This window comes from Solea solea, chromosome 12 (genome assembly GCF_958295425.1).
Source record: "Solea solea chromosome 12, fSolSol10.1, whole genome shotgun sequence".
Lineage (NCBI taxonomy): Eukaryota > Metazoa > Chordata > Actinopteri > Pleuronectiformes > Soleidae > Solea > Solea solea.
The window spans coordinates 8341195-8368169 of record NC_081145.1 but is presented as its reverse complement, the minus strand read 5'-3'; the positions used below and the strand labels follow the sequence as shown (position 1 = coordinate 8368169).

The following is a 26975-nucleotide window of genomic DNA, read 5'->3' as shown; positions in this document are numbered from 1 at the left end:
GGTGAAGACATTTATTAAACATCTATTTTTCATTTCATTTAGAATTTTGGGATACAGTCAAGGAAGACCGAGAGAGGCAGAGTGCCACCATTCTTCTTTCTTTCTTTCAGTTTCGGTCAAACTAGAGAAGGCACTGGTACATTAAGTAATGGTACATTAATCAATAATAAGATAACTGGAGAATGTGCTCAGAGAGAGCAAACCTCCACCACATGCCTCCCAGTTTCCAACACTGTCATTACCCTCCCTTATCTCCCAAGGTTAAAAGTGTTTTTTAGTTTTTTAGTGATGCTGTTACCGACAGACAAACACGGCCAACAACAAGACCTCCTTGGCCGAGGTAATAACAGCTCCTTCCAGCTCATCATTGGATGTGCCGCCAAAATCTCTCAGACAAGAGAGACCATTCAGACCACATGTGCTATTTGGACCGACACATTCATCAGACAACATGTTTGAAGGACATCCAAATATCAGCACAGCAGAAGAGCACACTTGCCCACTTAGGTCTCCATAGCAACTGCCTCTATCACTCTACACCACGCTGCGTGTCCATGAGTCTGACCTAAACACCTGCCCAGGCATCGTCGAGAACCTGGGCACAGCTCATCAAAACCTCAGTGGGAGCAAATCTGATTCCCCCTGTCTGTTGGCCCTCTTATCCAGCTGTTACTCTGAATAAGATTGTCGGACAGAGATTCGTGGGCAGCAGTGAGCAGAGTAAATGTCACACTGTGACAGGAGAGCCAAGGAAATGTCAGAACCTGTTTTGGTACGTACGCAGAGCTGATATTTGGAAGGGCATTGTTCAACTGATCTGCTTAACAGCTCCAACGGCTGTCAAGCTGATAGCAAAATGTTTAATTAAGGGACATGACTTCACCATCTTACCATGCAGCACTGCACCAACTATGGGCAAATAACAGCAATAAAGAAAGAGAGAGTTTTAGCAGTGAGACTAGTGCACTTTCAAAATATTACGCCTGAGAGATATTGCATACCAATGACGGAGATAATGACCCAACACAAACATTTAGAACATTTTTCATGGTTATCTTTAGCCCTTAACTCGCACTGATGCATTTTCACCAAAATTGGAAAAATCTGCAGCTGCGTCTCACTGCAGGAGGGACATGAAATATTGGATTTTTGAATGATGGACACAAGTAGAAGCATATGGAGATTGAACATTAATGGACCAAGAATTGACCCTTGAGGAACACCACAAGTAACGATGTTGTTGTTTGTTTCGGATACAAAAGCGCCAACAGAGACCGAGCATGATCATCCAGTGAGATAGGAGAGCCAATGAAGTATCACGTAGGCCAAGACATTTCTTCAGGCACTGAAGCAGAATTTCAGATGAATTAGAATTGAGACTTTATGAAGATATCACTTTTTTAATAAGCTTTCCAAGAAATGGTAGTTTAGGGAATGGTTCTTTAAAACAGATCAATTATTCTTTTGTTAGCGATTGTGTTACAATGACACGTTTAAGAAATGATGGAGATATTCCAGATTGTAAGGAGGTATTTACAATGGTCAGGACATCATCTGGCAAACAGCTGAAAATGTAGTAGGCGTAAATCAAGAGCACATTTTGCCAAAGTAAGTTTGTGTACCCCTCTCTGACGTTTAGTACCTTTAATCAGACTTCCATCCATCCATTATCTACCACTTTATCCTCCACTGGAGTGTGCTGTGCCAATCTAAGCTGACATAGGGCAACAGGCATACAACCATTCATTTGTTTCTTACTCATAAATACTATAATATAGTATTGTTATTATAAGCAGACCAAACAGAGGCAGAATAAAATCACCAACAACAACAAAATTAAACGTCACAGTATGTATTGCAGCTTTACCTGAGTGAGGCCACGGTTTTGTCCCGTCTTCATTTTTGTTTTAGTTTACCCGCCATATCTGTGTTATATAACAATGAATATGTATGTGCGGGTCTACAGAAAAGCAGTGTTTCACCGTTATGCCCGCATTTCCCTCTCCTCAACTCAGAATGCACGCATCCTCTACTTGATACCAAAGCAAGCACAGGACAATCCGTCCTCATGCTAGTTATTTAAAGAAAAGAGAAACACCAAATGACACGAAGAGCCGCGGCAAATGCTGAACAGCAGAGAAAAGGGCATAATTAGTCACATCATATTGGACATTAATGCAGCTCCTGCACCTCCGTTTTCCGTTTAGAAACCACATCTTTTCTTATTTCTTCTAAAATATTTCCCCCTTGAGGGGTCGCCATAGCAGATCATCGGCCTCCATCTTGCCCTCTCCCTCGTGTCCTCTTAGGTTACACCAACTGTCCTCATGTCCTCTTTCACAACATCCATGAACCTCCTCTGTGCTCAAAGTATTCAACCTTTTTTTTTTTTTAAATGCTGTAAATTTGTGAGTTTCTAATGACCAAAAGCGCCCACTCATGTTAGTGATGGATCTTGTAGTGAAATTAAAATCTGAGGCTGAAGATAACAACAATTTGTGATCACTTCTTCAGGATTTATAAAAAGAAGCTGCTTACACATACCCAGCATAACCTCAGCCTGACTGGTGCTGATACATACAGTACCTTATGTAAACAGCTGTTCTCCCCAAGCTTAAAGCAAAGACACACATCTGCCAGGAGACACTGACCTGTATACTCCACTCAGCAAATTATCCTAATTGGCTTGTTTGAAATAACAATTGTGTAATCTCTTTAGATTTTAATTAAATGGAGACACGCGCGGACACAGGCACACATATACACCCATCTGTGGTTTCCCTGGTAGCAGTGCTACATCATGTAGGTGGAGAGAAAGATGCTTTAATGAGGCACATACACACACACACACACACATAGACATCTGAGGGCTGAACAGTGTTTTATTGGCATCTACAGTCACCAAAACCTGAATAGCTGCGTTTACAAAATATATGGACTTGAAGGATCAGTTTCATGGCATGTCACAGCATCTGTTTTTAAATAAGTTAAAATATATTAACATGAACAAGTGCTCAGATTTTGTTTTGAAATTTGTAACAACTGGAAACTGTATAATAGTTTACCCTTAATGGAGCCCTACGCTGCAATATGTTTTGTAATTAATGTACACAGAAGGTTTTACAACCCCACATTCTATTGCATGTGTATTAATAATACAACAGTACTGGAGATTCCACTTTAAATATAAACACACACGCACACACAACACTGGTGTGGATGAACGATCGTCCCTATTTTAGTATGTGGACTTCCTGCTTTGTAAGATCTGTCTTGGGAATATTTGGCAGCCCTGGGAGAGAATCCTGTATCACTCCGGCATGAGCCAATTTTAACTCCTCAGACAAAAAGGCTTGTTAATTACGTCTGAGCAGCAAACTACAAGATGAGGTTAATACACAAACTGAAGTTGACACAATTAATTTGTAACCCTGAACCAAAAATAAACGGGAACCTCGCTGTGAAAACATGAGGCAGCCTTTACTGTGCCTTAGCGTCTTTTCTATCTATTTCTCAGGCTAGAATCATGCGTCGTGGTTGTTCGAGGTTGGCGCGGAATTTGTCAAGAAACCGCGAGGCCAGTTCGTCATCCACGAGTCGTCCATCGCTGGATAACGTAACGGTCATAAGCTGCTGGGTGCGCAGGGTCTGGTTATCCTCGCTCAGCCGCAGCTCTGGCCGGGATGTCCCGATGGCAAGGATACACGCCTGAGGAGGGTTAATGACGGCGCTGAAGCCGGTGATTCCGAACATCCCCAGGTTAGATATGCTGTCAGAGAGGGAATCGGTGGTGAGAGAGCAGCGGACATATTACATCAATGGTCAAATAAGCAAGGGAAATAAGCATCAAAGTGGACATAATGGTGATTCTAAAACCCTCTCAGCAATGCAATAAAAGGAAATGACTCTTTGAAGTGATTGAGTAAAAGCAGAGCGTGAATTAAACGTAGAAATATAAAGCACGGTGAGCAACTTATAAAAAAGAACACAGATCAGGAACCAGCCTCCACATCTCTCCCTAAAATGCTGTGCATGGTCAGTAAAACTGAACAGATGTCAGTTTACAATTGTGCCTTAATGAGAATTGTAGCTCAGGGGGAAAAAGGGAAATGAATATAGAAAGGGCTAACACACATTTCCTCGGGAGGATGAGTGGATTGGCCGCATCTCCACACAGTAATACATCGCTTCTGCCTGACACAGAAACCCCATTTATGTCTCAACGACACCATTAATTCTAATGTGCTGAAAAAGCCTTGCTTTCACTTTATTTGCGGCAATTGAAGGCACAGTAACTGAAGACCCTCCACGACCACTGCACAGAGCAGCGCCACAGGAAAACATGAATATACATAATGAATACATAATGCATCATGAGCAGACTCAATGAAACCAGAATTAAGGGATAATAATGGGAATTGATGATGATTATCTAATCAACGGGCAGGAAGGGGAATTGTGAGACAGACAATGTTAAAGATGAAAGGGCCTCTGTTCTGCACATAACAAAAAATAACATGTAGTGAGTAGAGAAAATTGAAAAAAAAAAGAACATCAAATTTTATGAAGTCACGACTTCCTATTTGCCTCTTCTTTTTTTAACCCAAGAGATGATCTGTTATGTTTACCTGAATGAGCCTCCTTGGTATTCCTCGGGTAAAAGTTTTCCAGCTCGAGCCTTCTGGGCCAGTGCCTGGGGAAGAAGAATCACTCATCACTTATAAACACGATAAATCACCAGGGCTCTTGATTTTTTTTCATGTGAAAAAGACATAAGCAAACACTAAGTATTGGCTCTAACTGTTATACAATACCACAACTTATCAAAGAGGCACCGTCTCAGGATTTATCTCCTTTATAAACAGGATCAGTGAAAACTTGGACCTGTTGTTATTTATCTGCACAATAGTTTCATGGTGATGCATCAAAATGTGTCTTCCCAAAAGTAATGTAAGCTAAAGTTGTGCCTTTTTTGGACCTTTGAAAGTGCTATATGAATATAATAATATATTATCATCATCATTATTATTGTCACCGTAAGTATTATTATTAGTATTAAAGAGATGTAAAAACAAAGTGACATATTTTCCTATTAAAGCTAAACACCACTAAATATACCAATTAAGCTTTTATTATATTTTTATCACCGCAGACCTTGTCTATTTTTAAAAGTAAGTAAAAAGAATTGGACAGTTAATCAAAAATGTTCCTTTTCAGATACATTTCTTTGTTGAAAGACTTCAACTGGACATCGCACTCAAAAGTAAACCTCCGCCAAGGTCACTCAGTTTCCCACAGTGCCAAAACACTTCTCTAAACTCTTAATCAACACCAATTCACCTCCAAAATCTTTGTTTCTTCCTTGGGCCATAACCTACATCCCCATTAAACAACCACAGAAAATCACATGTGCCATACAGAGTTCAAAGCTACAAATCTAATCACTTTAAGAACTCATTTGTCCCAGTCTCAATCAGTGGCCTAAAATAGGCAGACAGCTCTTTCTTATTGATGCATTATTTTTCACTTCTATTGGCATGTTGATTTTCTTTGCTACTGGTTTTAATGATGTTTTTCCTCTTTTGAGTTTGTACTTTTCTGGTGTTGTATGCTAATGGTCTCGCCTTGCTGAGCTGAAGACACATTTCCCAATGACGACAATAGGAAAATGAGTGTGTTTGTATATTCTGTGAGCAGGAAAAAGAGCCGTCCTTTATGTCTTCACTGTGCTCAGTGAGAGCTGGAACCTAATGTCAAGCTACCTGAGACCTAACAACATCTGTCTACATGATTTGAAGTAGATTTCCTCTCATCGCAATCACAATAAGAGGGAAATATGTGAGCTGTAGCCAGATAAACACAACGATAGTGCTCTTATACAGTTGTGCTACACTCAAAAACCTCAACTCCCATATCTAATACCACGTACAAACAGACAGCCTCCATGTCTTCACCTGGGGCGCTGCACTGAACGCCCCCACAGCTAGAATAACGCATCACAAGTTTACCCCGATACGATACCATATTGTTCCAGGATCGACCCATCTCATCTCAGGTCCTGGAACATTTACCTTAGCATTAGCGGAGATCTCCTGCACTCCTTTGTTTGCAGCATCCTTGATGATCGGAGTGATGAGGCCTTTGTCAGTGGCCACAGCGACTGAAATGTGGATCGAATCGAGTGCACGGGGTCCATCACCAGACCAAGTCACATTTACTTCTGGCATCTCCTAAAAAGATTAAAAACAACGTCCAAAGTCAGCCAGATGGTGATGGGGATATGCTTGCTGCTCACATGGTGCTTCCATGGTCTTCATAGCAGAGGAAAAACAAATCTGACACAACCTGTAACATCTACATTGATGAAATATGACAGCATAAAAAAGCATTATATTGCAGTAGAAATCATTAATTAATTAATTTGGTGACTACTATATGAGCTGACCTAAAAGGTATTCTCTGTATTTAGAAAATGTAGATATCCTGACATGGTGGAGGCTATTCAGAAACTGCAAAAGTAAAACATTTCTATGGGATCTGCATAAAAAATACACCAGTTCATCAATACGGTATCAAAGAAATAGCCTCAAAATACAACTCCACAAATGATGCCCCTCAGTTTGAAGTGGAAGCAAAAAAAGGGATATTGTACCAACAGTAACACATGAGGTCTGGACAATGAGATGGCCTTGTGTTGCTCTGCGTGACATTTACACTCCACATTCCTCACACTTATTATTACAGCAGTATTTTATGAACGTCTCCCCTCTGTATTTGTCTTGTGACGCCTGGTCGATGCGAATGCTGAAGGTGGCCGCATTCACTGACGCAGATAAGATATTCCATGCTTAGTCATAAAAAAAGAAAAGGTTACGGGCAATGTTGTTCTTATCAGATGCTGCTGGGACATTGCCTGCTGGAATAAGGCAATTACCAGAGGTTCATATCTGTTTTTAAACGGCATTTACCACCATGTGTACCTCACAAAGAAAAATATGCTTTCTTTAAAGTTTTCCTATAAAAATGTAAAAGTCATTTTTGAGAGGGCAAGAGTAATTCTAGCAGCTGATGCTGCATCTGGACATTTAGCAACAGGGACAACAGGGATCAGTGTTGACTAGGGAATAATTGACAGTATGAACTGTGTGTTGAGTCTATTTAAGGACTAAAAGACCTGATAATAGTTAGAGGTTTAGTTGTACAACAACAACTACACACACACACAAAACCCAGCAACAACATTTTAAACCATACTTACTTTAAGCGTCACAGCAGCTGCCTTGATAATGAAGTCATTAACAGACACTTTGATTTGTTCTGAAAAGACAAAGATAGAGCGAGTGAGTCTGATTCAAGCTCAAGAAAGAATTTTCCTGCTTTTTCACATCTAGTTACTTAGTTCTAAAGTTATCTGGTGTGGTAGGTATTGTCTCTGTAAGGCCAAAGACAGGGATGACAACATATATTACAATACATGGGACATAGTATACTACACAAAACTACATAGTAAAGGTTCAACATTCTCGATGGAAAATATACAGCAGATACGTATCTCCATTTCATGCACATTTTTGTAAATGAACGATACTGGACATTCATTCATGTGTAAAACTGTTGATGCCGTCTATTGGACTGAGTGATGACCACCAGTTCTGCTCCCCTCCCCTCTGTCTGTATGACACCAGAGGGCTGAGCAGGTTTGGTCTGGTGATGGCTGCCAACTTTTGCCTGCCTCCATTAGTGCTGCTCTAGACCGCTATCAACGCTGTGAGCAGGGTGATTAACGAGCTAACCGTGAAATCGCGTTGCTCCTGAACAAAGAGAGTCCACAAAAACAACCGGAGAGCGAATCCCTAATACACACACACGCACGCAAACACAACCTCGCTAATAGGTCAGGAATGGCCGTCCTGTTTCCTCCATCAAAGACACAGGAACTGAGGAGATTTGCAGTTTGACAGCTCGGGGGAAAAAAAAAACTAAGAAACTGAAACAGCAGTCTTGCTGTATGAATACAAGAAAGCAGCATAGTTCAGGTTTAAGAATTGTGTAAAAAAGCAGTTATTAAACATTAATGTCATTTAACAAAGCAAAGAGCTGAAGGGTAACTGCTGTGACATAGCTGTTTCTCAGAACCACACATCCTGATGGGTGTTCACAGGAACCTGTGGTTTGCTCAATAACAGTTTTTTTTACAGGAGGATGTGGGGCAGAGAAAGTAAAGGGTACTTTCTCTTGTCAAAATATGGAAAAGATCTCACCGTGTCCTGTTTGTATGTTGCTTAACATTCGTGTTCGACCAGACCGAAGCTCCATCTGTACCTATCTCAGAGATGGACACAGCTGCTTTCCTGTGGCTCACACTGCCCTCACACATATGCCTTTCGATGCGCTTCTTTATCATGAATACTTTCATTCATCACACAGGACGTACAAGAGCCAACACTCAAGAATTCATTTGAAATACTTTGAACCAGATAGAAATGTAATTACTTCAGTGGACCAATTACAGTAACTCCCCTGTCTGTCAGCACATCAAAACAACTAAACTGATGTATCTTAGTTTGTGTGTCTAATCGACATCTGATCGGCTATGATCAGCCTGGCATCTTGATTTATAGCATGAAGAGAGAGCAGATCTGTCGATGTTGGTACTCTCTCACAAGAACCCGCAACTATCTCAGAAATAACTTGAGACTGACAAAAATAATTGGCCTTCATCGTTATTTATTCCATGTTTAACACAAACCAGGCTATGCAGGTTTTTTTTATTCAAATATATATTTAAAAAAATGCGACTTCTCCTTCTGCCAACAAGTATTTTGGCCCAGTCTTCCTGAGCAAACTGCTCTCGTCATCTCCAGTTTGAAAAGTGCCTGATGCACACTGTATTTTTCAGATCTTTGCATAAATGTTCAATAGGATTAAGATCAGGACTGGAGTGTTTTTATAAGCCATGCTTGGATGCTTTTCAGAGACTGTCATCTTTGTCAAATGAGCAGTCATGTGAAAACCTTGAAATCCACATCTTCATGGTAAAGCTTCCGTTTTAAAATATCACAGACAAAAATGTTACAGCGTTAAAATGTGCACATACATGGTAGCGCTAATTAGTCCACTGTGGTTGTTTTACAGAACTCTGTACTAACTTTATTGTATATCATTAACTTTGTTCTTTCTCGCCCCAGTTTGTGTCTTTTCTTTCTTTCCTCTCTCTCTCTCTCTCTGTGTCCTCATCTTGCAGGCTGCAGGATCCAGATCCAGTTTTTCGAGGCTATTATTTTCTTCTGTCTCTACCTCATCACCCTCTTGTCCTTTCTCCCCCCCACCTGTTCCCTCACCTCTCCTCTGTCCCCTATTTTTCCTTTCACCCCAACCGGTCGAGGCAGATGGCTGCACATTTTTGAGTCTGGTTCTGTCAGAAATTTCTTCTGTTAAAAGGGAGTTTTTTCTCTCCACTGATGCCTAGTGCTTGCTCATTGTGTGAACTGTTGGGTTTCTCTGCTCTCCATAATTTATTATTAGCCTTATTATCATTATCATTATTATTACAATAAGGTAATTTTTATATTTGATTTGTTTTATTTATTTATCTCTGATGTACATCACTTTGTTTCAACTTTTATTGTTTTTTTTTTTAAAGTTCTTTATAAACAAAGTTGGATTGGACTGGAAGTGCAAGTCACGTGTATTTACCTTTGGCCAAGTGTTTGCGGAGCTGCATGACGGCGGCCATATCACAGTCAACGGAGGCATACGCATGGGGGATTGTGGTTTTGGATTGTATCAATCTTTGAGCGATCACGCGGCGGACATTTGTTGCTGGGATTTCCGTGAAAGTGCCCTAAAGGAAGACCACAGAGAGAAAAACCACAGGGGAAAGGGAAGGACAAAGCCAAAGTCAGATGTATCCCACCTGCTATTAATCACTGAAAAAAATGCATAACTTTTGACAACGTAAAGTTTTTGTCAAGGAGTTTAGCATTGATTAAACCTGCCTGATTGTGTAAAAAGTGTCCATCTGGTTATTGATATGTCTTTTACATCAATGGGTATTATTTCACAGCATACACACATAAAGACTTAAACAATATCACACAGATACTAAAGACTTTTTTTACACTAAAAAAACACCCAGGATTTCAAATTTGGGTGAAGCCACTACAAGAGGTGATCTACATGATTCCCATTACCAGTAATTGTTTTTTTCAACTCCAGTGAACTGTGATTTCACAGAAGAACAAAAGGAATTGGAAGAAAAAACAGTTACAACTTCACTGTTCTCAGTGATAATGTTACGGTGGTTACTACTTTGCATCTCTTACTTAAGTCTCTCCTTAAAGCAATCCAGCTGATGAAATAAACAATATTGAGCACTGTCCAAAATAATAATAATAATAGTAATGAAAAAGCATCGCTGCAAACATTAATGCATAGCATTGAGGCAAAAATGGCATACCGTTGGCAAATAGAGCTCTTACATTCCCCACTGATGCCGAAAGCTAATAAAACTGCATGCATTGCAGTCATTTGACCTGGGAGTGAATGCCAAAAAAACACATTCCCATTGATGAATAACTTGGGATTAAACAGTTTTTTCGACCAGTATGGGGTATAAAAGAACATAGCTATTAGAAATTACATGATAACATTTATGTTCTCGGAGGAAAACAAGTAGAGAGATGAGACTAAAGAGCCAGAATGACAATTACAGGCAGTGGCATTTAAATTCCTTTAGAGTTCTGATACAAGCCAAATGTTTCGGTAGTGTTATGAAACTACAGCAGTGTGGTATGTGAGTGAGAGATGGTGTGGTGAGTGCTCACTGGTGCTCCTGGCTTCCCTGGTACAGACAGTGGGGGGATGTTTGGTCTGCTGCCTGGGGGCGGAGGTGTAGCTGCCAGGGAGGGAGAAGGACTCGGTGCAGATGGGGCAGCCACAGCTGGTGTTGCTTTGGGTGCAGGAGACATTTTCAAAAGATTCAATGCATCTCTGTAAAAAAAAGAAAGAAAGAAAAAGACACACAAAGGGAGTTCATTTTTATAAACCAACAATTCAACAAATCATTAAAAAAAAGAACTTTAAGTGTCATTCAGGTTAGGAAGAACTATTTATGAATTTAAAACATTTCAACAAAATGGAGCAAAAAATTATTGGTGGCACATTCAAAATTAATTCATGATGAATTTTTTGTGTCCCTGGCAGATTGTGTCTTTTCATTATTTTTTATGATATTAATCAACAGTGGTCGAAATTTTACTCTGAAGAGCTGAATTCAACCATTTCATTTTCGATGAAAAGAAAATGATTCTTTACCATTATAAATCAAATTAGAGAAAGGGAGAGCGAGAGAGAGAGAGAGAGAGAGAGAGAGTACATAACAATGTTGAATATTACATTATTAACTCTCACAATTCTCTTATCTGACAAGCTAATGTTTCTAATGCAGTGGCAGTTTTGTTTGGCTTCTATTTTTTGTCTAGTGTGAACAGACGCTGATAATAATTTGCAAGTCACAAAAAACACCATCAAGCCAGAAAGGATCAGGTGACAGTCATGGATTCATTTCTCTCTCTCCACTAGTATAGTGACACATTAACACTTTTAAGTAATATTTGTTTAAAGAAGGCACAAAAAAATAGCTCAGACATTTTAAATTTCTGGTGTGTATATGCCTTTTTGTTGCATAAATGTCTTGTATTTATAATTACGCACAGTACTGAGGGAACCCACTAATTTCCACAACCAAAGCAATAGGATGGGGGCAGGTATCAGGTGTGCCTGCTTGAAGCTCAGTGATTCTAATTCAATGCATTAGGGTCCAGCTACCCATATGCATGCAGTCTTTTGTCTGGACCAGCTGTCTCTGACTTCACCATGTAGCCAGGAACAGTCTAGGCCCCACAGCTATTTTCTCCTTTTTCCTCTCCCATGACCAGTTCCTCCTTTTCTTTAATTTGTGTGAGTATTTGTTTGTAGAGGGAATGAGGCAACTTGGAAATCCCCTAGGTTGCCTAAGAGAACAGAAGTGACCGAGCATCTAATATTTGCAAAAAAAAAACAAATGAGAAAATCCAACATAAATGTCGCACAAAGATCAACCAAGTGAAAAAAAACCCCCATTATATATGAGGTCTGTATATAAATCCATACAACGTTTCTGTGAGGAAAAAAAAGAAGAAGTCAGGTCAACAGCAGCAGCACAGTAGCCACTTGATGACACCATAGATACTTTTTGTGTAGCAGGCTGGCATGTGCTCACACCAACTATTTAAACCACTACTGACAGCTTCTGAGAGACTGGGAGATGGTGACTGGAATATTAAATAGGGAAGGAGAGAAGCACTCACATACACATTGGCACGAATAAAATAAGCACTAAAAGTAAACAGACACACATGAATAAACTTTATCTTGCACTGCCTCCTAAGCTAAGATGGGACAAAGAGCGGTGTAGTCTTGAAAACTGCTCCACTGGACTGAAACAAGGAACAAGCTTAAATAAAAAAAAACTGTTGTGGCCTGACATCGTGTCAAAGAGGAATAACGCCGAAGATGTATCGCATACACATTGTTTTTAACTGTGGGTTGTTCGTGTATTCTGAACTGTGAGCTTCAGATCATGTGTGGATGTAGGTTTGTCCATGTCAGAAAGCAAAGGAACAAGCACAAGTCGAACTGTTACAAATACCAGTGTGTTGATCAATAAAAAGTCAGTGTTACACTACACAGTAATGGAATGCTGGAGTAAAGTACTATCATAGAATATTTACATTAAAGCTGGATTATTTTATATAGAAAAGCACAATAAAAAAAGGAGCAGCTTTTACAATAATAGCAGAAAACTCAAAAGGAACCATTGCAAATGATTAAACGAGCAACATTTTGTTCAATACACCATACTTAATCATGGAAATCAGTGGGTTGCTGACAAATGTATACTTGCAAATGCAAAGACTGGTATGATCCCTTATTAAGTATAAACCATCAATCATCTTTACACGTTACTATGTTAGCCTTGCCTTTTAGCTTTTCTATTTATGACAACAATGGTACCTTGGCGCGGAGTGGATTATGTAACATGCTATGATCTCAGCATTGGTTTGCTTGACCTCAGTTTTTCATGCCCACTATAGAGGGGCCCCACTAGAGAACACTGTGGAATGGGAGGGGTATCATTCCTTGGTTTCAGTGTTATCTGATGTGCCAAAGGACAAAGGAAGGAAAATCGGGTCTCCTGAAGGAGCTAAGCCTATGTGAAACTATTCACACAAGAAGATTGGGTTTCTGGAGAGAAAATAAACAATAAACAGCCAACAGCCAACAGCCAACATTTTATACCTCGTCTCAGACATTTCATAATAAAGAATAAAGTTACCAAGGTTGTAACTAGATGAAATGATGTTATAAAGCTAGCGGATTTCTATGTGCGCTAGCAGCCACCTGACACCGATCAATAATCAATGCATCCATGAGAATGCCACAGTCATAAAATCATATGCAACCAGAGCTTGTGACTTTCAGCTTACAATCCCTCTTTGGAGTTTCCATAAAAACTATTTGTAAGGATGTTTCTTAATTATAAATATTCTGTGTACTCAACAGATTTGTGTTCCATCCTCTTCTGAAAATGTGTTTTCAACACCCTGAATTTGGTTTCTCCAAACAGAAATACATGAAAAAGAAGATGCCTTATAAGAAGTCTGTTAATTTTTTCCCTATGCCTGGTCCAGAAAATAGAAAACAGTTTGGAGGAGCCAATCATTCAGTTCATGAAGGCCTCTTAGCTAAGGCACACGTTGTTTTTTTTCACAAACCCTATTTGCCTGCAGAGTCTCTCATCCCCCAGACTCTTCCTCTGCCTTCCTTTAGCATCAGCCTTCATTTGTCTCTGAGCTAATTAGCCAGCTTTGATGTCAATAAGAGAATAACCAAGCCATTCATGCAAGCCTCATTTCTAAAAAAATAAATAAATCAACAATTTAAACTGATGCGGTTAAATCAGAAATTAAGATTCAACTTAGCTTTTCTGTTACATCTAAAACAAAATTAGCACAAAGAAGGAAACGCGAATACTTATCAAGAATATTTGATTTATAAAGTTTCCAATGTATTTCTGGTTTACTGGATGATAAATCAATCCCCTCCAAAAACATATGGTTTTAGTTTCTATGGTCACCAGTTGGTCCAGGAGATTTGGTTGCTATGGTGACAGAAGTTGCTAAATGAGTTTCCCCAGCAGGGTGTTAGGTGGGTAACAAGAGCATTCAATCAGGTCCCTGCTGACAGCAGGTGCCCATTAGAGGTGTGTGCGTGTGCGTGTGTGTGTGTGTGTGTATGACTTCACAATTTAACAGGATTGCAGCACCTTAAATCTAAACCATGTCGTGGTCACACAACATATCACAATACATCCATCACCCCACAACCTGTATCACAACAGCTTTGTTTCAGATCACTGTGACGGAAACAAAAAATGACAAGATAAAACAGCGTTAAAAAAATATCTTATTATAGCAAATATTTCTGTTACCCGTTTTCAGTATTCTTAAATTCATGTCAGTGTGTATCGTATGTATTGGGACCTCAGCACGCTTTGTCTTTGTGACCATATTAACACTTAAGGGTATAAGGAAATAACAATGGGAGGAGAATTAAACTGCACACTAGCTTGTTATCCCAATTACATTCACTAATGGCAGTTTATTTTCTTTCAGAAAAGGGTTATTTAATCAATGTGTGATAATCAGGAAAGGATACATTGTGGTTGATAAGACCCATGGGTGAGAAATAGAAAATGCCAGATGTGAACATGACAAAATTGGTGCGTTTTATGACTTAAGAGTGATGGTGTGGATGCCATGTTAAAGCTGACCCATTCTTCGGTTATACTCACTCCTTTGTGATGAGTCCTCTTGGTCCAGTGGGTGTGGCGAGTTTTGGGTCTATACCATGGGTGTCCAGGATGTGTCTTGCTGCTGGACTCAGACGTAAGCTGAACAAGGACAACATGAGATAACCAACACATTTGCTTTCAGTGTCTAACAATACAAGCTGAAGCTGTCCAATATATTTTCCCACTGCATATACTTGTACACAACATATCTTCCTTTCCTGCATGTATTTCATCATACACTATAATCCTCTACACACAGCATCTTTCATTGCTGTCAGTGTGATACAGTGATGCAGCCAAGGTGCAAATCTGAATATGTGGACAAGATAAGCATAAAATATTTGCTTAACAAATAAGCCCTGCTTGTTCCGTGGCAGCTCCTTTGACTTCCCACATGATAATCTAAACTGTAAACTGGGGCTATCAGAGTCTCTCAGAGAAAGATCATTTTATTCAGTATTTAGATGGTAGTGGAATAATTTAAAACTGAACTAAACAAAAATGGGACCATCCTACTCATTGTCATTGCTTGTGAATATTTACACCACACAGGGCGGGAATGTAAGAAGTGGATTTGAAAATGAAAAGGCATAACTTGGTTTTAATGTTAACACAGCCCTTTCCTCCAATAATAAACTCAACCAGTGGCTAGTTATTTATACAAAAAATTGACCAACAGCAAATAAATCTGAATCATACTGTATTTGGCTTGTGATCCTCCATTATTGCCACATTGATGTGTACATAGCACTCTAATCACTCTGGAGGTATAAGCAAGTCTCTACATCTTATAACCAAGTGTCTGCACCTTGATTAAGAACAATCTATACAGTAGTGGGGTATGATTTGAACAGTTCAAATTAATAAATCAGCACTCACGGTCCTGACGTGGCTGGTATTGTTGGAGGTGGAGAGGAAGCAGCAGGGGACACCACTGGGGCAGTGGCTACTTGCATAGCAGGTGCAGATGGAGCTGGAGCATCTGGAGGTGGGATCTCAACCTGCTTCCAGTCCTGGTCTTCCTCCACCATGAGGGCAATGAGAGTACCCAGGCGCACGTTGCGACTGCCCTCCTCCATCTGTGAAGAGTTTGAGAGAGGTACTTGTCACTGAAAACACACACTGGATTAGCGGAGCAATGAATAAGGTATTCTGCTGTATAATTTGAATAAAAAAAGGACATTAATGAAAGTAAAGTGGTGCAAAAAAAAAATGAAAAGATGTCAATGACAGCCATTATTGGAAGTCCTTTTGAAGGGGACACTGCCTTCTCACTCGCCTCAATTTCAATCACTATGTTGTCACATTATTGAGGTGACAAAAACCTGAGTATGCTGGAATTGACACTCGGAGTGCAGTAGATGTGTTTTCATGTGGTCCAAAGCTGTCAGCAATTGATTCACGATCTTGTTAGTAATCCAAATCCACAGCCAGCCTTTAGCTCCTCTCCCCAAAGGTGTTGTTTCTCAGTCAATATTGATCAGTCCAAATGAAAGGCCAGGGACAATACTGCACAGAGATGGGTGGCTGCTCTTAATCTCCTTTCGGGAAAGGGTATCTACTCAGTGTCCATGCTCTTAAAGATGCGCTCAATATAAGCAAAAGATGAAGAAAACGGAGAAGATGAAGACATGGATGCATCTGAGCCTGGCTCTGATGTTTCTTTCATTTAACGCCTTTCATCAACAAACATCAGCCAAGAGGTAATAACGTGTAATTCCCAAATTACAAAAAAACACTGGTCACCATTGTGCTAAAGTTAGTTCGTTGCATTGAAGTCCAACCATTTAATTCATTACCTACAGTGGATCAAGATGGCACAATACCTCTTCTTACTGTCCAATACCGATACAACCTTGACCAGTTTTGGGCCAATAAACCATGTGATTTTGTATTTAAAAAGAAAATGTTTTTTGAAAGACATCCAAGCATAAAACGTCCATGCCTTTATTATAACAATGTGCAGCATAAAGCAGTATTCTAAAGAATTATGATGAACAAAAAGCTATCCGGACCCTTAGAAACCAACACAAAATGCTCCAGGTTGTAATATAAGCAACCCTTTCAGATGAAATGAAACTCTTACCAGTAGGTCTGACTTGTAACTAACAATGTCAATTACTACCTTTTTGTGCATGTGTATGCAAACACATGGTCTACATGGTTTTATTGTCTCTAAAGAACCTCTTGGCCAGGAGAAGGTGATTGATGGGAAAGGCCCTCAGGGCTACTTTGAGAAGTCGGGGCTTCAATAAATCTCCGCAGAGTCCCTGTCGTCAGTCCCACAGGGATTTCTTTTCCTTACATTTCAGAGAGTGGACACGCAACATATTTTACGACAATAAGCATTGTATCATGACACGAGCCTGAAGATACAGTATCTGTATAAGATAAGTGGGGAGGAGACAAAACTGAGTGATACACATAGTACATACACTCATTATAAAGTAAAATTATTATATGTACACACACACAAAAACAGCATGTGCTAATGGATCATCATTTAATAACCATCAAGAAGCAACATTTATGCAAGTTGCTTGCTTAAATTGGTAAATAAATACATTATGTTTCCCAGCAGCCTTAGCAGAATGAACTCTTATATTAGTTTTGCAGGTGATGCTTGGAGCTGTTTGAAGTCGCAGTATAGTGACGATCAAAAAAAAACGTTCCCAGGAGGAATAACATTATTTCCTGCAAATCATGCAGACACACGTGCATGATCGCTGCCATAGCACAAGGGAAGATCATAGGCTCCAAAATAGTTGGCATAGTGAGTCGTTGCATAAACAAATGCTTAGTGCACTGTAGTGGAGTGGAGCTCAACACTGCCATCAAATGGTTTTTGAACAGAACCTATAGGAAGGAAGTTTAAGTGATGCTCACACCTCATAACCAAACTTGTTTCATTTCTGGTAAAAGATGTTATTTTTAAGCGAAGTAAGTGAGATTAAAACTCCACCTCCACTGTGAGCATGAAATATTAGAAATATTCACCCTTCATGTCATTTTTGTTCAATACAAATAAAGCAAATCGTCCTTCACAGTTTACAAAATGCTAATGTGTCCTTCATAGCCTGTTAAACGGGACGACTTCTGAGTGAAATTAATGGGAAACACGTAGAGCTGCACAATTAAGATAGCAAAATAATTGAAAGTGCAACACGACCAAGTGAAATATCAAACTTGAAATGCATTGCAATTATTTGATAAAGACAGCATGTCAAAACAGCATTACGGTGACATTTCGCAATACCGCAGGGATTCGACAGCCAAAAAAAATCTTACACTTCAAATTGGAAAATAATATGTTTCAGCAAAACAACATTTTTAATGAAAATGGTTAAAGATGCAAAAACGATAAGTGAAATGAATAGCAATATGATTTTTTTGACCATGATGTGCAACTTGTGAAATGCACAACCTCTGATCTTCATGTCGTGTCCATCTTTTCTCCATTGGTAAATGCAAACTAATTGTGACATTAACAAGGACAGTTTGTTATACTCGGATACAGTTAGTCTTTTCAGTGGCATCATTCTCACTGTAAATCATACAGATCTCAGATAGGGCTCTTAAGGGACCTCTTGAGAGCCCATCAGCGAGGATAATGATATAAGAAATTGAGTCTAGACCTTTTTAAGAGGTTTAACCTACTTATAATCAAACTGTTATCATACAGCCATAAAAGCCCCCTGAGAGTCCACATGGCTCTATTACATTAACCTTGGTCTACACAGTTAGCAACTTATAACTTCATCAGACAGGATACTGTGAATCCTTTAGCATATTCAACAAAGGCTGATAACTACAGGAGACATCAGGTCCTGTAGTGTGCGAGTAGATCTTCTTGCAACAGGAAGATAGATTTGTACTCAGCATGCACATAAAAAGATAAGTTAAAGACTTCTTCAAAGTGAGACATGAGATATTACATGAAGAGCATTGCAGCAACATTATTTGTGTTTGCAACAGACGTCTGCTATAATTCAAAAACACAAAGGCATGCCAAAATTACAAAATTGACCATTTTAGGGATACAGTAACTTGGTTTTGATTGATTTAATTAAATTTTTCTCTGCTATTATCATAGGATTTTGAATAAAAATAATATATTTAAGTTCATCCTTGCATTAGAATACATGATAAATTATTTGTCAATACAGAACTAAAGCTTCACAAAAAAAAGGTTCACAAATCACAATCGCAATATCTGTCTATCTCTTAAATTGTACCAGGATCTTCATTAAAGTAAAAGCAGGTAGATATATGACAAATGTTTTTGACCTCAGAGGGTTAAGAAAGTGATTTATACTAAATATTGATTTAGGGGACACATTGCTGCTGGTGTTTGGAATGATCCACGGGTTTACAGTGTGAGGAGATGAAGAGAGGGGGAGAAAGGGAATGATGAGTGGGGAAACTGACAGGTGAGTATTGCAGAATGTGTTGATATCTCCACCAATGAATATATTCATCAACTGTATCTTTTCATTACATCTGCACTTCATACAACATACTTGTTCATACACATATACATCTTTTTTTTTTTTTTTTAAATCACAACAGGCTACATTTTATCCTCTGTAGCATTAATTTTTAAAAACATCTGCACACAGAGGAGCAATGTGCATCCATGTGCTGCATTTGTAAATGTGTGCCAATTCCTACAGGCTATGATTGATTGTAGCCAAGGCAGATTTTCAGATTGAAGCCCCCCAGGTCAGGGTAAGGCAACACAATACGAGTATGATGAGATTCAGTAATCTGTGCTTGCAGTGCCAGAGCTCCTACCCCCTACAAACCAGTAACAACAAGATCTTACGCTCGCGCTCCCTTCTCTCAAGCCCCTGAGAGCAATGGCTGGAAATTGTTAGAGGGCCACAGCAGTATTTGACCCCCATAAATAATCCCTATGGAGCACAGGAAGTTCCACGTCTACTACAGCCTGTTAAAGCATTTTGGCCACAGGCGGGTAATTACAAAGCCTTTAAATTAGAAACCTAATGGGTGCTTGGGGGTGACACAATTACACCACTGAAGGCTAATGTAATCGGACCCAGACAAAGTGGATGGCACTTTGCCTGTACTTTGTTAAAAGAGTGTACAAATCTCTGAAATAATGCCACAAGCCGGTTACTGTTTTCCTTAATAAATACACACATACTCTCCATCAGGGTTGTGGGGGGGGGGTTGGGGGCTAGGCAGCTTATCTAATGCAGACCATCTTTCTCTGCCAGCCTCAGCTGCAAGGCCCTATACCCCGAGTTCTTGGATGGTTGCTATGGAAACTACCTCATCCCCACAGCAGTGAAGACAAGGATGGAGTAGGGGAATGTGGAAAAAAAAAAAGGGAGCGGATGAAATGAGAGGCATGAAATTAAATGAAATACAAGCCTATTCTTCCTAATAGACAGTTCATCCCTCTTATTATTTATTCAATAATTTAACTACTGCAAGGGCAGCGTGTATCTGGGTGGACATTTGTTATGTACATCTGCTAGTGCCGACTGGTTGTTTTGCATGACGGTGGTTTCACAGACAGACACGCTGCCTCATTAAACCCCGCTCCATTCGGGCTTCACCAGAATGTTAGGGTCCCTTAAATAACACAGCCAAGGTACATGTTGTGTTATGAGATGGGGGCTTTTTTATGACATGGAGCAGGCTTTTGGTTCTTGTGCAGCAAACAAAAAAACAACAACAACACCTCACCATCATCCTACAGTTAAAACACTGAAACCAAAAACAATCTGCATATTATTTTAATTACTGTACTACTGTATTTGGATCTCTTCATGAATAGTGAAAAAGCAAAAGATTAAACATCCTCATCCATCTGTTAAGAGAAACAAACGTGCTGGAATACTGATGAAAGAAAACTGATTGCTCCGTCTTTGGCTGCTTATTAAGAATTTAACAACAAACAGGACAAAGGGGGGATGGAAGGAGAGACATATTTGTCATTGAAGACATCTTGTCAAAGCTTTGCCATCACTGTATGGGGAAAAAAAGATTTGTGTAGCCAATTAGCATGCAAAGAATGATCGACTTGCACACGAATGACACCAGAACTTATGATAGTCAATATAAACAGATTTTAATTTAAATAATGCAACCTAAACCCTCAGTTTCCAGGTAACACGTCAATGCCATACTCATGTGTAACTGTAAATAAAATAATCTAATCTTATCATCAGCTTTTCCTCACTCACCAAGATCTTTGCCAAGACGCCATCGTCATTAGATTCCATGGTAACGACAGCTTTGTCAGTCTCAATCTCACAAAGGGCATCACCTGCAGCCACTGCCTCACCTGAAGTAAAGAAACACAATACAGCAATAAACATCAATCAATGTATTTGGCTATAAAAAAAAAAACCCAAAACATTATTTCCATTATGCACATATCAAACGAAAAGCCGAATCAATGTTTCATGGGAAAGAATGTAAGATACAGAAATGCAGTAAATCTGATAGAAGTCAAGATCTTCGAGGCCCAGTGAATTCCCATTGCCCTACCACATGACAGAGCTGGAATATATTAGCATCTGCTTAGCAGTGGGGAAAAAAGATGGCAATTAAGTGCAACTCCTCACTTCTTCTATATTCTTAAATACATTGTTTTTAACAGTTTGTGGAACAGCCCACATGGGCTTCTTCTAGAAAAACACAGAGACAAATTCACCCTCTTGTGTTTGTGGAAAAAAGAAGATGGTCATTCTTCCCTGATAAAAGAAGATATGTGAGATTTCAATATATCACATAAGTAATATGGTAAAGGTACATTAAAGTTCAGTACTTCTGTGAATCTGCTAATTATACTGAGTGTCCTGATCCTCGGGGACTCCTGTCCTGCATGTTCTAGATGTTTCCCTGCTCCACCACACCTGATGGGTTGTTGTCAGGCTTTTGCAGAGCTTGATGTCAAGCTGATTATTTGAATATTGCATAACATGCAGGACAGGGCTCACTGAGGACCAGGATTTGGAAACACGAGTGTCTTTTTAGGCCAATTATGAGAGGAGATAAATGGCTAAGGAAACCACTGAGGCTTAAAAATACTGACAAGGTCCTACTAATATTTTTCCTCCCATTACCCACTCTTGCTATGAGGAATTCATTTGTTTTTAACTTCTGCTATGAGATTTTTAGAATGAAACATAACTATGCTGGAGTTAAAGAAGTTAAAATGTTTTTTTCAGTTTCAGCTGCTCACTGTATTGAGGTGAATCTACATCAGGGGTGGGCTATTATTTTCCCCAAGGGGCCACATGAGAAACAAAAAATATTGTTGAGGGTCGGGCCAAATTTAAATTTATTTTAATTTAATTTGATCTCTTTTATCTAAAAAGGCAGTAAATTGCATTGTTTTGGTGTAAGTTTGGCAGCATACAAACACACAACAAACACAATTACTAACCAACTCTATTAAAAATATCAAATCACTACACTAGATAATGAATACTATTATACTATACTACTGGGGTGTAGTGCAGTGAATATATTGTCTAACACAACCACAACCACTGCATCAAGTGCAGTCAGATAATATATGTTATCTGTATATAATGTATATAATGAATAGTCATATAATGTTCTCTTATTATGTAAATATTAACCAAGACTAAAAAGAAGACTTTGCTGTAGTTTGGCTGTACAGTCTTATTTTGGAAGGAATCAATTGTTCAATGTTGAAGTCAGTGAATGCTTTGGTTTCGCTACAGCTTGCAGCACTTGCTGATATTTAGACATTTGAGGCAATGCACAGTGTAAATGAGTCATCTTCTTGACATATGTCCATTTGTTAAGATGCAGGGAGAAGGTAAGGGTATATGGGCTAAGGGTCAAGGGTTATTGAGATCTGACATCTGGTCACGTCTCTATTTTCTGGCAGTAAAAGGTGTAAGAGGTCATCATCTTGGGATATAGCAAAGAGCAGAAAAATCAAGGCCAGCAATAACATGAGTAAAAAATAAATGTTGTTAAATCTTAAATTAATATCTAAATTGTAAAAGGCATGCTCATTGCATTGAAGGCTGGTTTGTATGGGAATGAAAATGGGTGGGTCAAGGGAAGAGTGTGCGGGATGGGTGAGGGGAAGGTTGAAAGAGCAGAGGCAGTATTGATGTTGGAAGCCCCTGAGAGCAAGCAGTAGTGGAGTTAAGATTGGATTTGTATGAGGCTTTAACACTGTATGACCCCAGGGGTTAGGTGTGTTGTGAAGTATTAAAGATTAAACATGTGACCTCAAGCTTTTTCACCTAGCTGCACTAGAAAGAAAGGCAGTAAAAACAAAAACAGACTGTTGTTTTGGTCTATGACTTAACAGATGCATGCATTGTAATGTTTGTGAGAATTGATTGAAATAGTTTTCATAATATTTACTATCCAAATAGTATCCCAGTATTACTTGGTCGCCATTTAACATGCCTGACCTTTATATTGAGGCTTTGTTTAGGGTTTTTGGTCGTCTAATGCCTTGGTTGACACGTAAAACTGACCTAGATTTTATACAAGCAGAGTCATTCTTTGTGTTTTATGCTTTCTATTTATTATACAGGTCAATAATAACCTGTACAAACAACTCTACTAAGGGTACAATTTTGACCTGGCATTAACATCCACCCTGTGAGATCTGATTGCGTGGACGGTGTGCAAAATGTAGCAGCTTTTACAGTGAAGTTGCAAGTTGCAGCTAAATATTCCTCACCTCATTCTTCCCTTCAAAGAATAATGGAGAACCTATACAGTTAGCATTAAAACTCAAAAGATGTCAAGTCTGTCCATTGCAGACTATTATAAAAACATGGTGGTCCAAAGTAGCTGTCTTCGTAGATCTGAACTGGTTCGTGACATAAGGCCCAATAAGGTAATTGTACATTTATATAAAATCAAGTATAATTACTTTATCTCCTTTTTTTCAATGAAAATTATGTCACCCAAAATTGTATACAGTGGACCTTAAACTTAACACATGGTTGAGTCTCATGGAACCATTTGTAGTATCTGTACAAACAACAAAATTGTGTTTTTATACAGTTGGAATGTATAACCATGTCTGCTGTCAATGCGTTTGTGTATGCATCTGTGTCTATCAGCGTGAGAGACATGAACAGAGAAAAGCTGAGAGAATAAAAGCACTATTTGTGCTGCTGTAACATGAAATAAGATTCAAGCTTTGAATGAATTTGGAGCGAGACAGTTCCTTCCCGGATGTCTCTTGCTTTTCCCTGAGAATTTATCTTTCTTTATTTTCCCTTCTGCTTTACAAACACATGTACATGTCTCACCCCGAGCCACAGAAGCACATGGCAACACAGGAGAGCAGCCAATCAGAATTCAGTGTGCTGTCTGCTGATAAATGAGAGAGTGACTGAGGCGCATGGCTGGGTAGAGTTGCTAAGCAGTGATAAATAGCAACTGCTGTGCTTCCTTGAGTCAATGAGCCACCAGAGACCTTCAGTTGCTCCACTGGTCAGACCTATGCCTTACAGAAGAAAGTGTAACATATTAAATTATGTAGTAGTGCTAATGTTGGGCCATCACTGTGAGAAGAGTCACATTTTCTGCTTAAAACGGATGCAGAGCTTGTTTTTCTGAGTGACTGTGAGGGACAATTAGGATTCAAGAAAAACACATGTATATAGCAAGCTTCTAAAACAAAGATAGTAAAACAAAGTCTATTTCTTTTACCTTCTTTCTTCAGCCATTTGACGATGTTTCCCTCCTCCATGGTGGGAGAGAGAGCAGGCATTTGCACTTTGAGTGGGCTGACACCTAGAGGATTGAAGAGATTAATGCAATTTAGACTGAGGCAGTGGCTGTGGCAATGTCATGTGTGGGTCATGGGGCTAAGGCAAAACTATTCCCACAAAAAAAATGTATACATATTTTCAGAACTTTCCTATAGCTTTGTCATTTAACTTTAAGCTGTATAAATGTCAAACTGCATCAAGAAACATGCCCAGTAGTCACTGTGTTTGGCTGCTAAATAAACCTCAGGGTTGAAAGAAGAATGCTGGCAGGTGACTTATTTGTTTGTTATTCTGGCTGACACAGCACTAGAGGCTACAGAGATGCACATACGCCTGCAGGCCTTCCAGCTACCAACAAAGACCCCGTCTGTCACCAGCTGTAGCCACTCTAAAGCCAGAGTTTAACTGACTTCAAGCACTGTGTTGCACCGTGGGTCTTGTGGCTGTCCTGAGGAAAGCAAACAAATCCAAGCTGTGGTGGCATCACAGCTTTATAACTAGCCAACAGTGCTGCACATAAAATACATGATAACTCATAAGGAATGTTCCCATTTTAAAAGGTATTCTGTATGCACAGTGACTAGCACACAAAGATATAAAATTACTTACAGAAAACGTAAGTGATATGTGCCTACTCGAAAATGGATGCTGCATGTAGATATCTCTTAAATATACAATTAAATCAATTAAATGCAATTCCCTCGAGGTACAATGTCCACTGTACCAACGCTACAAAACATCGAAAATCAAACTGTGCAAGTGGTTTTGTCACTTCTTTCAGGTTTTTCTCCCTCATTTAATAGAAAGTTTTATGCCTTTGCCGTATGCCAATAAATTCAACTTTCTATAGAGGACTTTTTCCACATTGTGCAATGCTGCCATCTGCTGGGTATTTGGCAATGTCACAGTGCAGAAGGAAGGCCAAAACATGTCTTTACTTTAATCATCCTTCAAACCAGCATTTTCTAGCATAATGTTACACAAACATATCTCATTATCTTCCCTCTGTATGGCTGATAATGGCCATTTACCTACATCATATACACATTTTATTAAACACAATTATGAACTACCACCACAGACAACAGGTGAAATAACTATGATATCTATGTTACTATCTTGATCATCACCAACATCATTCTTTATTAAGCTGTAATGGTCAGCAAAGTCCATATAGTTTTTCTGTACATGACGCACAGCTGTAGTGTCTACATCTCCAGAGACTTCACAATGACTCAGCCACAGTGGAATGCAGTCAAAATTAATATTAATAATAATTAGACTGTGCCGGTTCTACTTCAAGCAAAAATATCAGTCTGACCATTTATTCCAATTAACTTGTTCATGTGAATGAAATGTAGCTAGAACACACAGCCAGAACAAACATATATATATACAGTATATATACAGTATATATATATATATACACATATACACACATATAAACATATATGTATATATATATACATATATATAGATATATACATACATACATACATATACATATGTATATATATATTAAGTTATGCATTGTAACCATTTCGCAATATATACACTTATGCTTCATGCTCATTATGTGACCAGTTTACCTTAAGGAACATGCAGCCTTTAAATTAAAATAGGGCAAACCGCTTACACTAATAGCATTTCCTAAATACGCTCTGCTGAATAACCCGCAGTTGAGCTTTTCTTATAAAAAAAGTGTAACACAAGAGGGCAAGCGTTACAAGTCCTCCCCTGGCTGCAAAACCTGAAATAATACAGTTGGGGCTATAGCTAACAAGACTGTTGTTAACTGTCATATTGCTGAAAAACGACAGCTAAGTAATATTATATCACAATCACGACCTAAACAGACTACGAGGATACAGAATGTCAGCATTGAAAAGGCATCAGTAATCCTTATATGAGGCTGTCAGCACTCACCGAGGAACCATGGTGATGGAAAGAAATGTCGGACGTGCTCCTGCCATGGGTTTGTTGCCCACAAACATTTATTTAAGTTAGAAAATCTGAGGCCAAATAAAATTCCTTGGCGACCCAGACGCAAGGAAGCCGCCATGTTGTCGTCCTCAGCCTCGGTGGGTTGTGTCCGTAAAGGTGCCTGACAGTAAAAGCATGGCGCGAATTGATGTGACTTTTCTCAAAATATATTGTTGTTTTTTTTTAGCACCAAATTAAATTGGCTCAAATGATTTATCATTTTGTAAAATACATTGCTATATGTTTTTTAACACATTAAAACGAATAGGCTAAAATAAGTCACTCTTTTTGGGGTCCTTCTAGGACGCTTCTCCTCTGTTGCGTTCAAATCGTAATTC

The 26975-nt window shown here is 39.1% G+C and overlaps 1 protein-coding gene across 1 annotated transcript; it reads right to left on the bottom strand.

The window, feature by feature from the left end:
• Nucleotides 1-2864: 2864 nt before the first annotated feature.
• On the bottom strand, nt 2865-26751 carry pdhx (pyruvate dehydrogenase complex component X). Its single transcript, XM_058646420.1, has 11 exons — nt 26581-26751; nt 24593-24676; nt 21112-21212; nt 15776-15975; nt 14897-14995; nt 10827-10992; nt 9697-9844; nt 7259-7317; nt 6072-6230; nt 4629-4693; nt 2865-3769 (listed from the first exon to the last, which is right to left on the bottom strand). The coding sequence occupies exons 1-11, from the start codon at nt 26714-26716 to the stop codon at nt 3514-3516; spliced, it is 1473 nt and encodes a 490-aa protein (XP_058502403.1). The 5' UTR covers nt 26717-26751; the 3' UTR covers nt 2865-3513.
• Between the last annotated feature and the right edge of the window lie 224 nt (nt 26752-26975).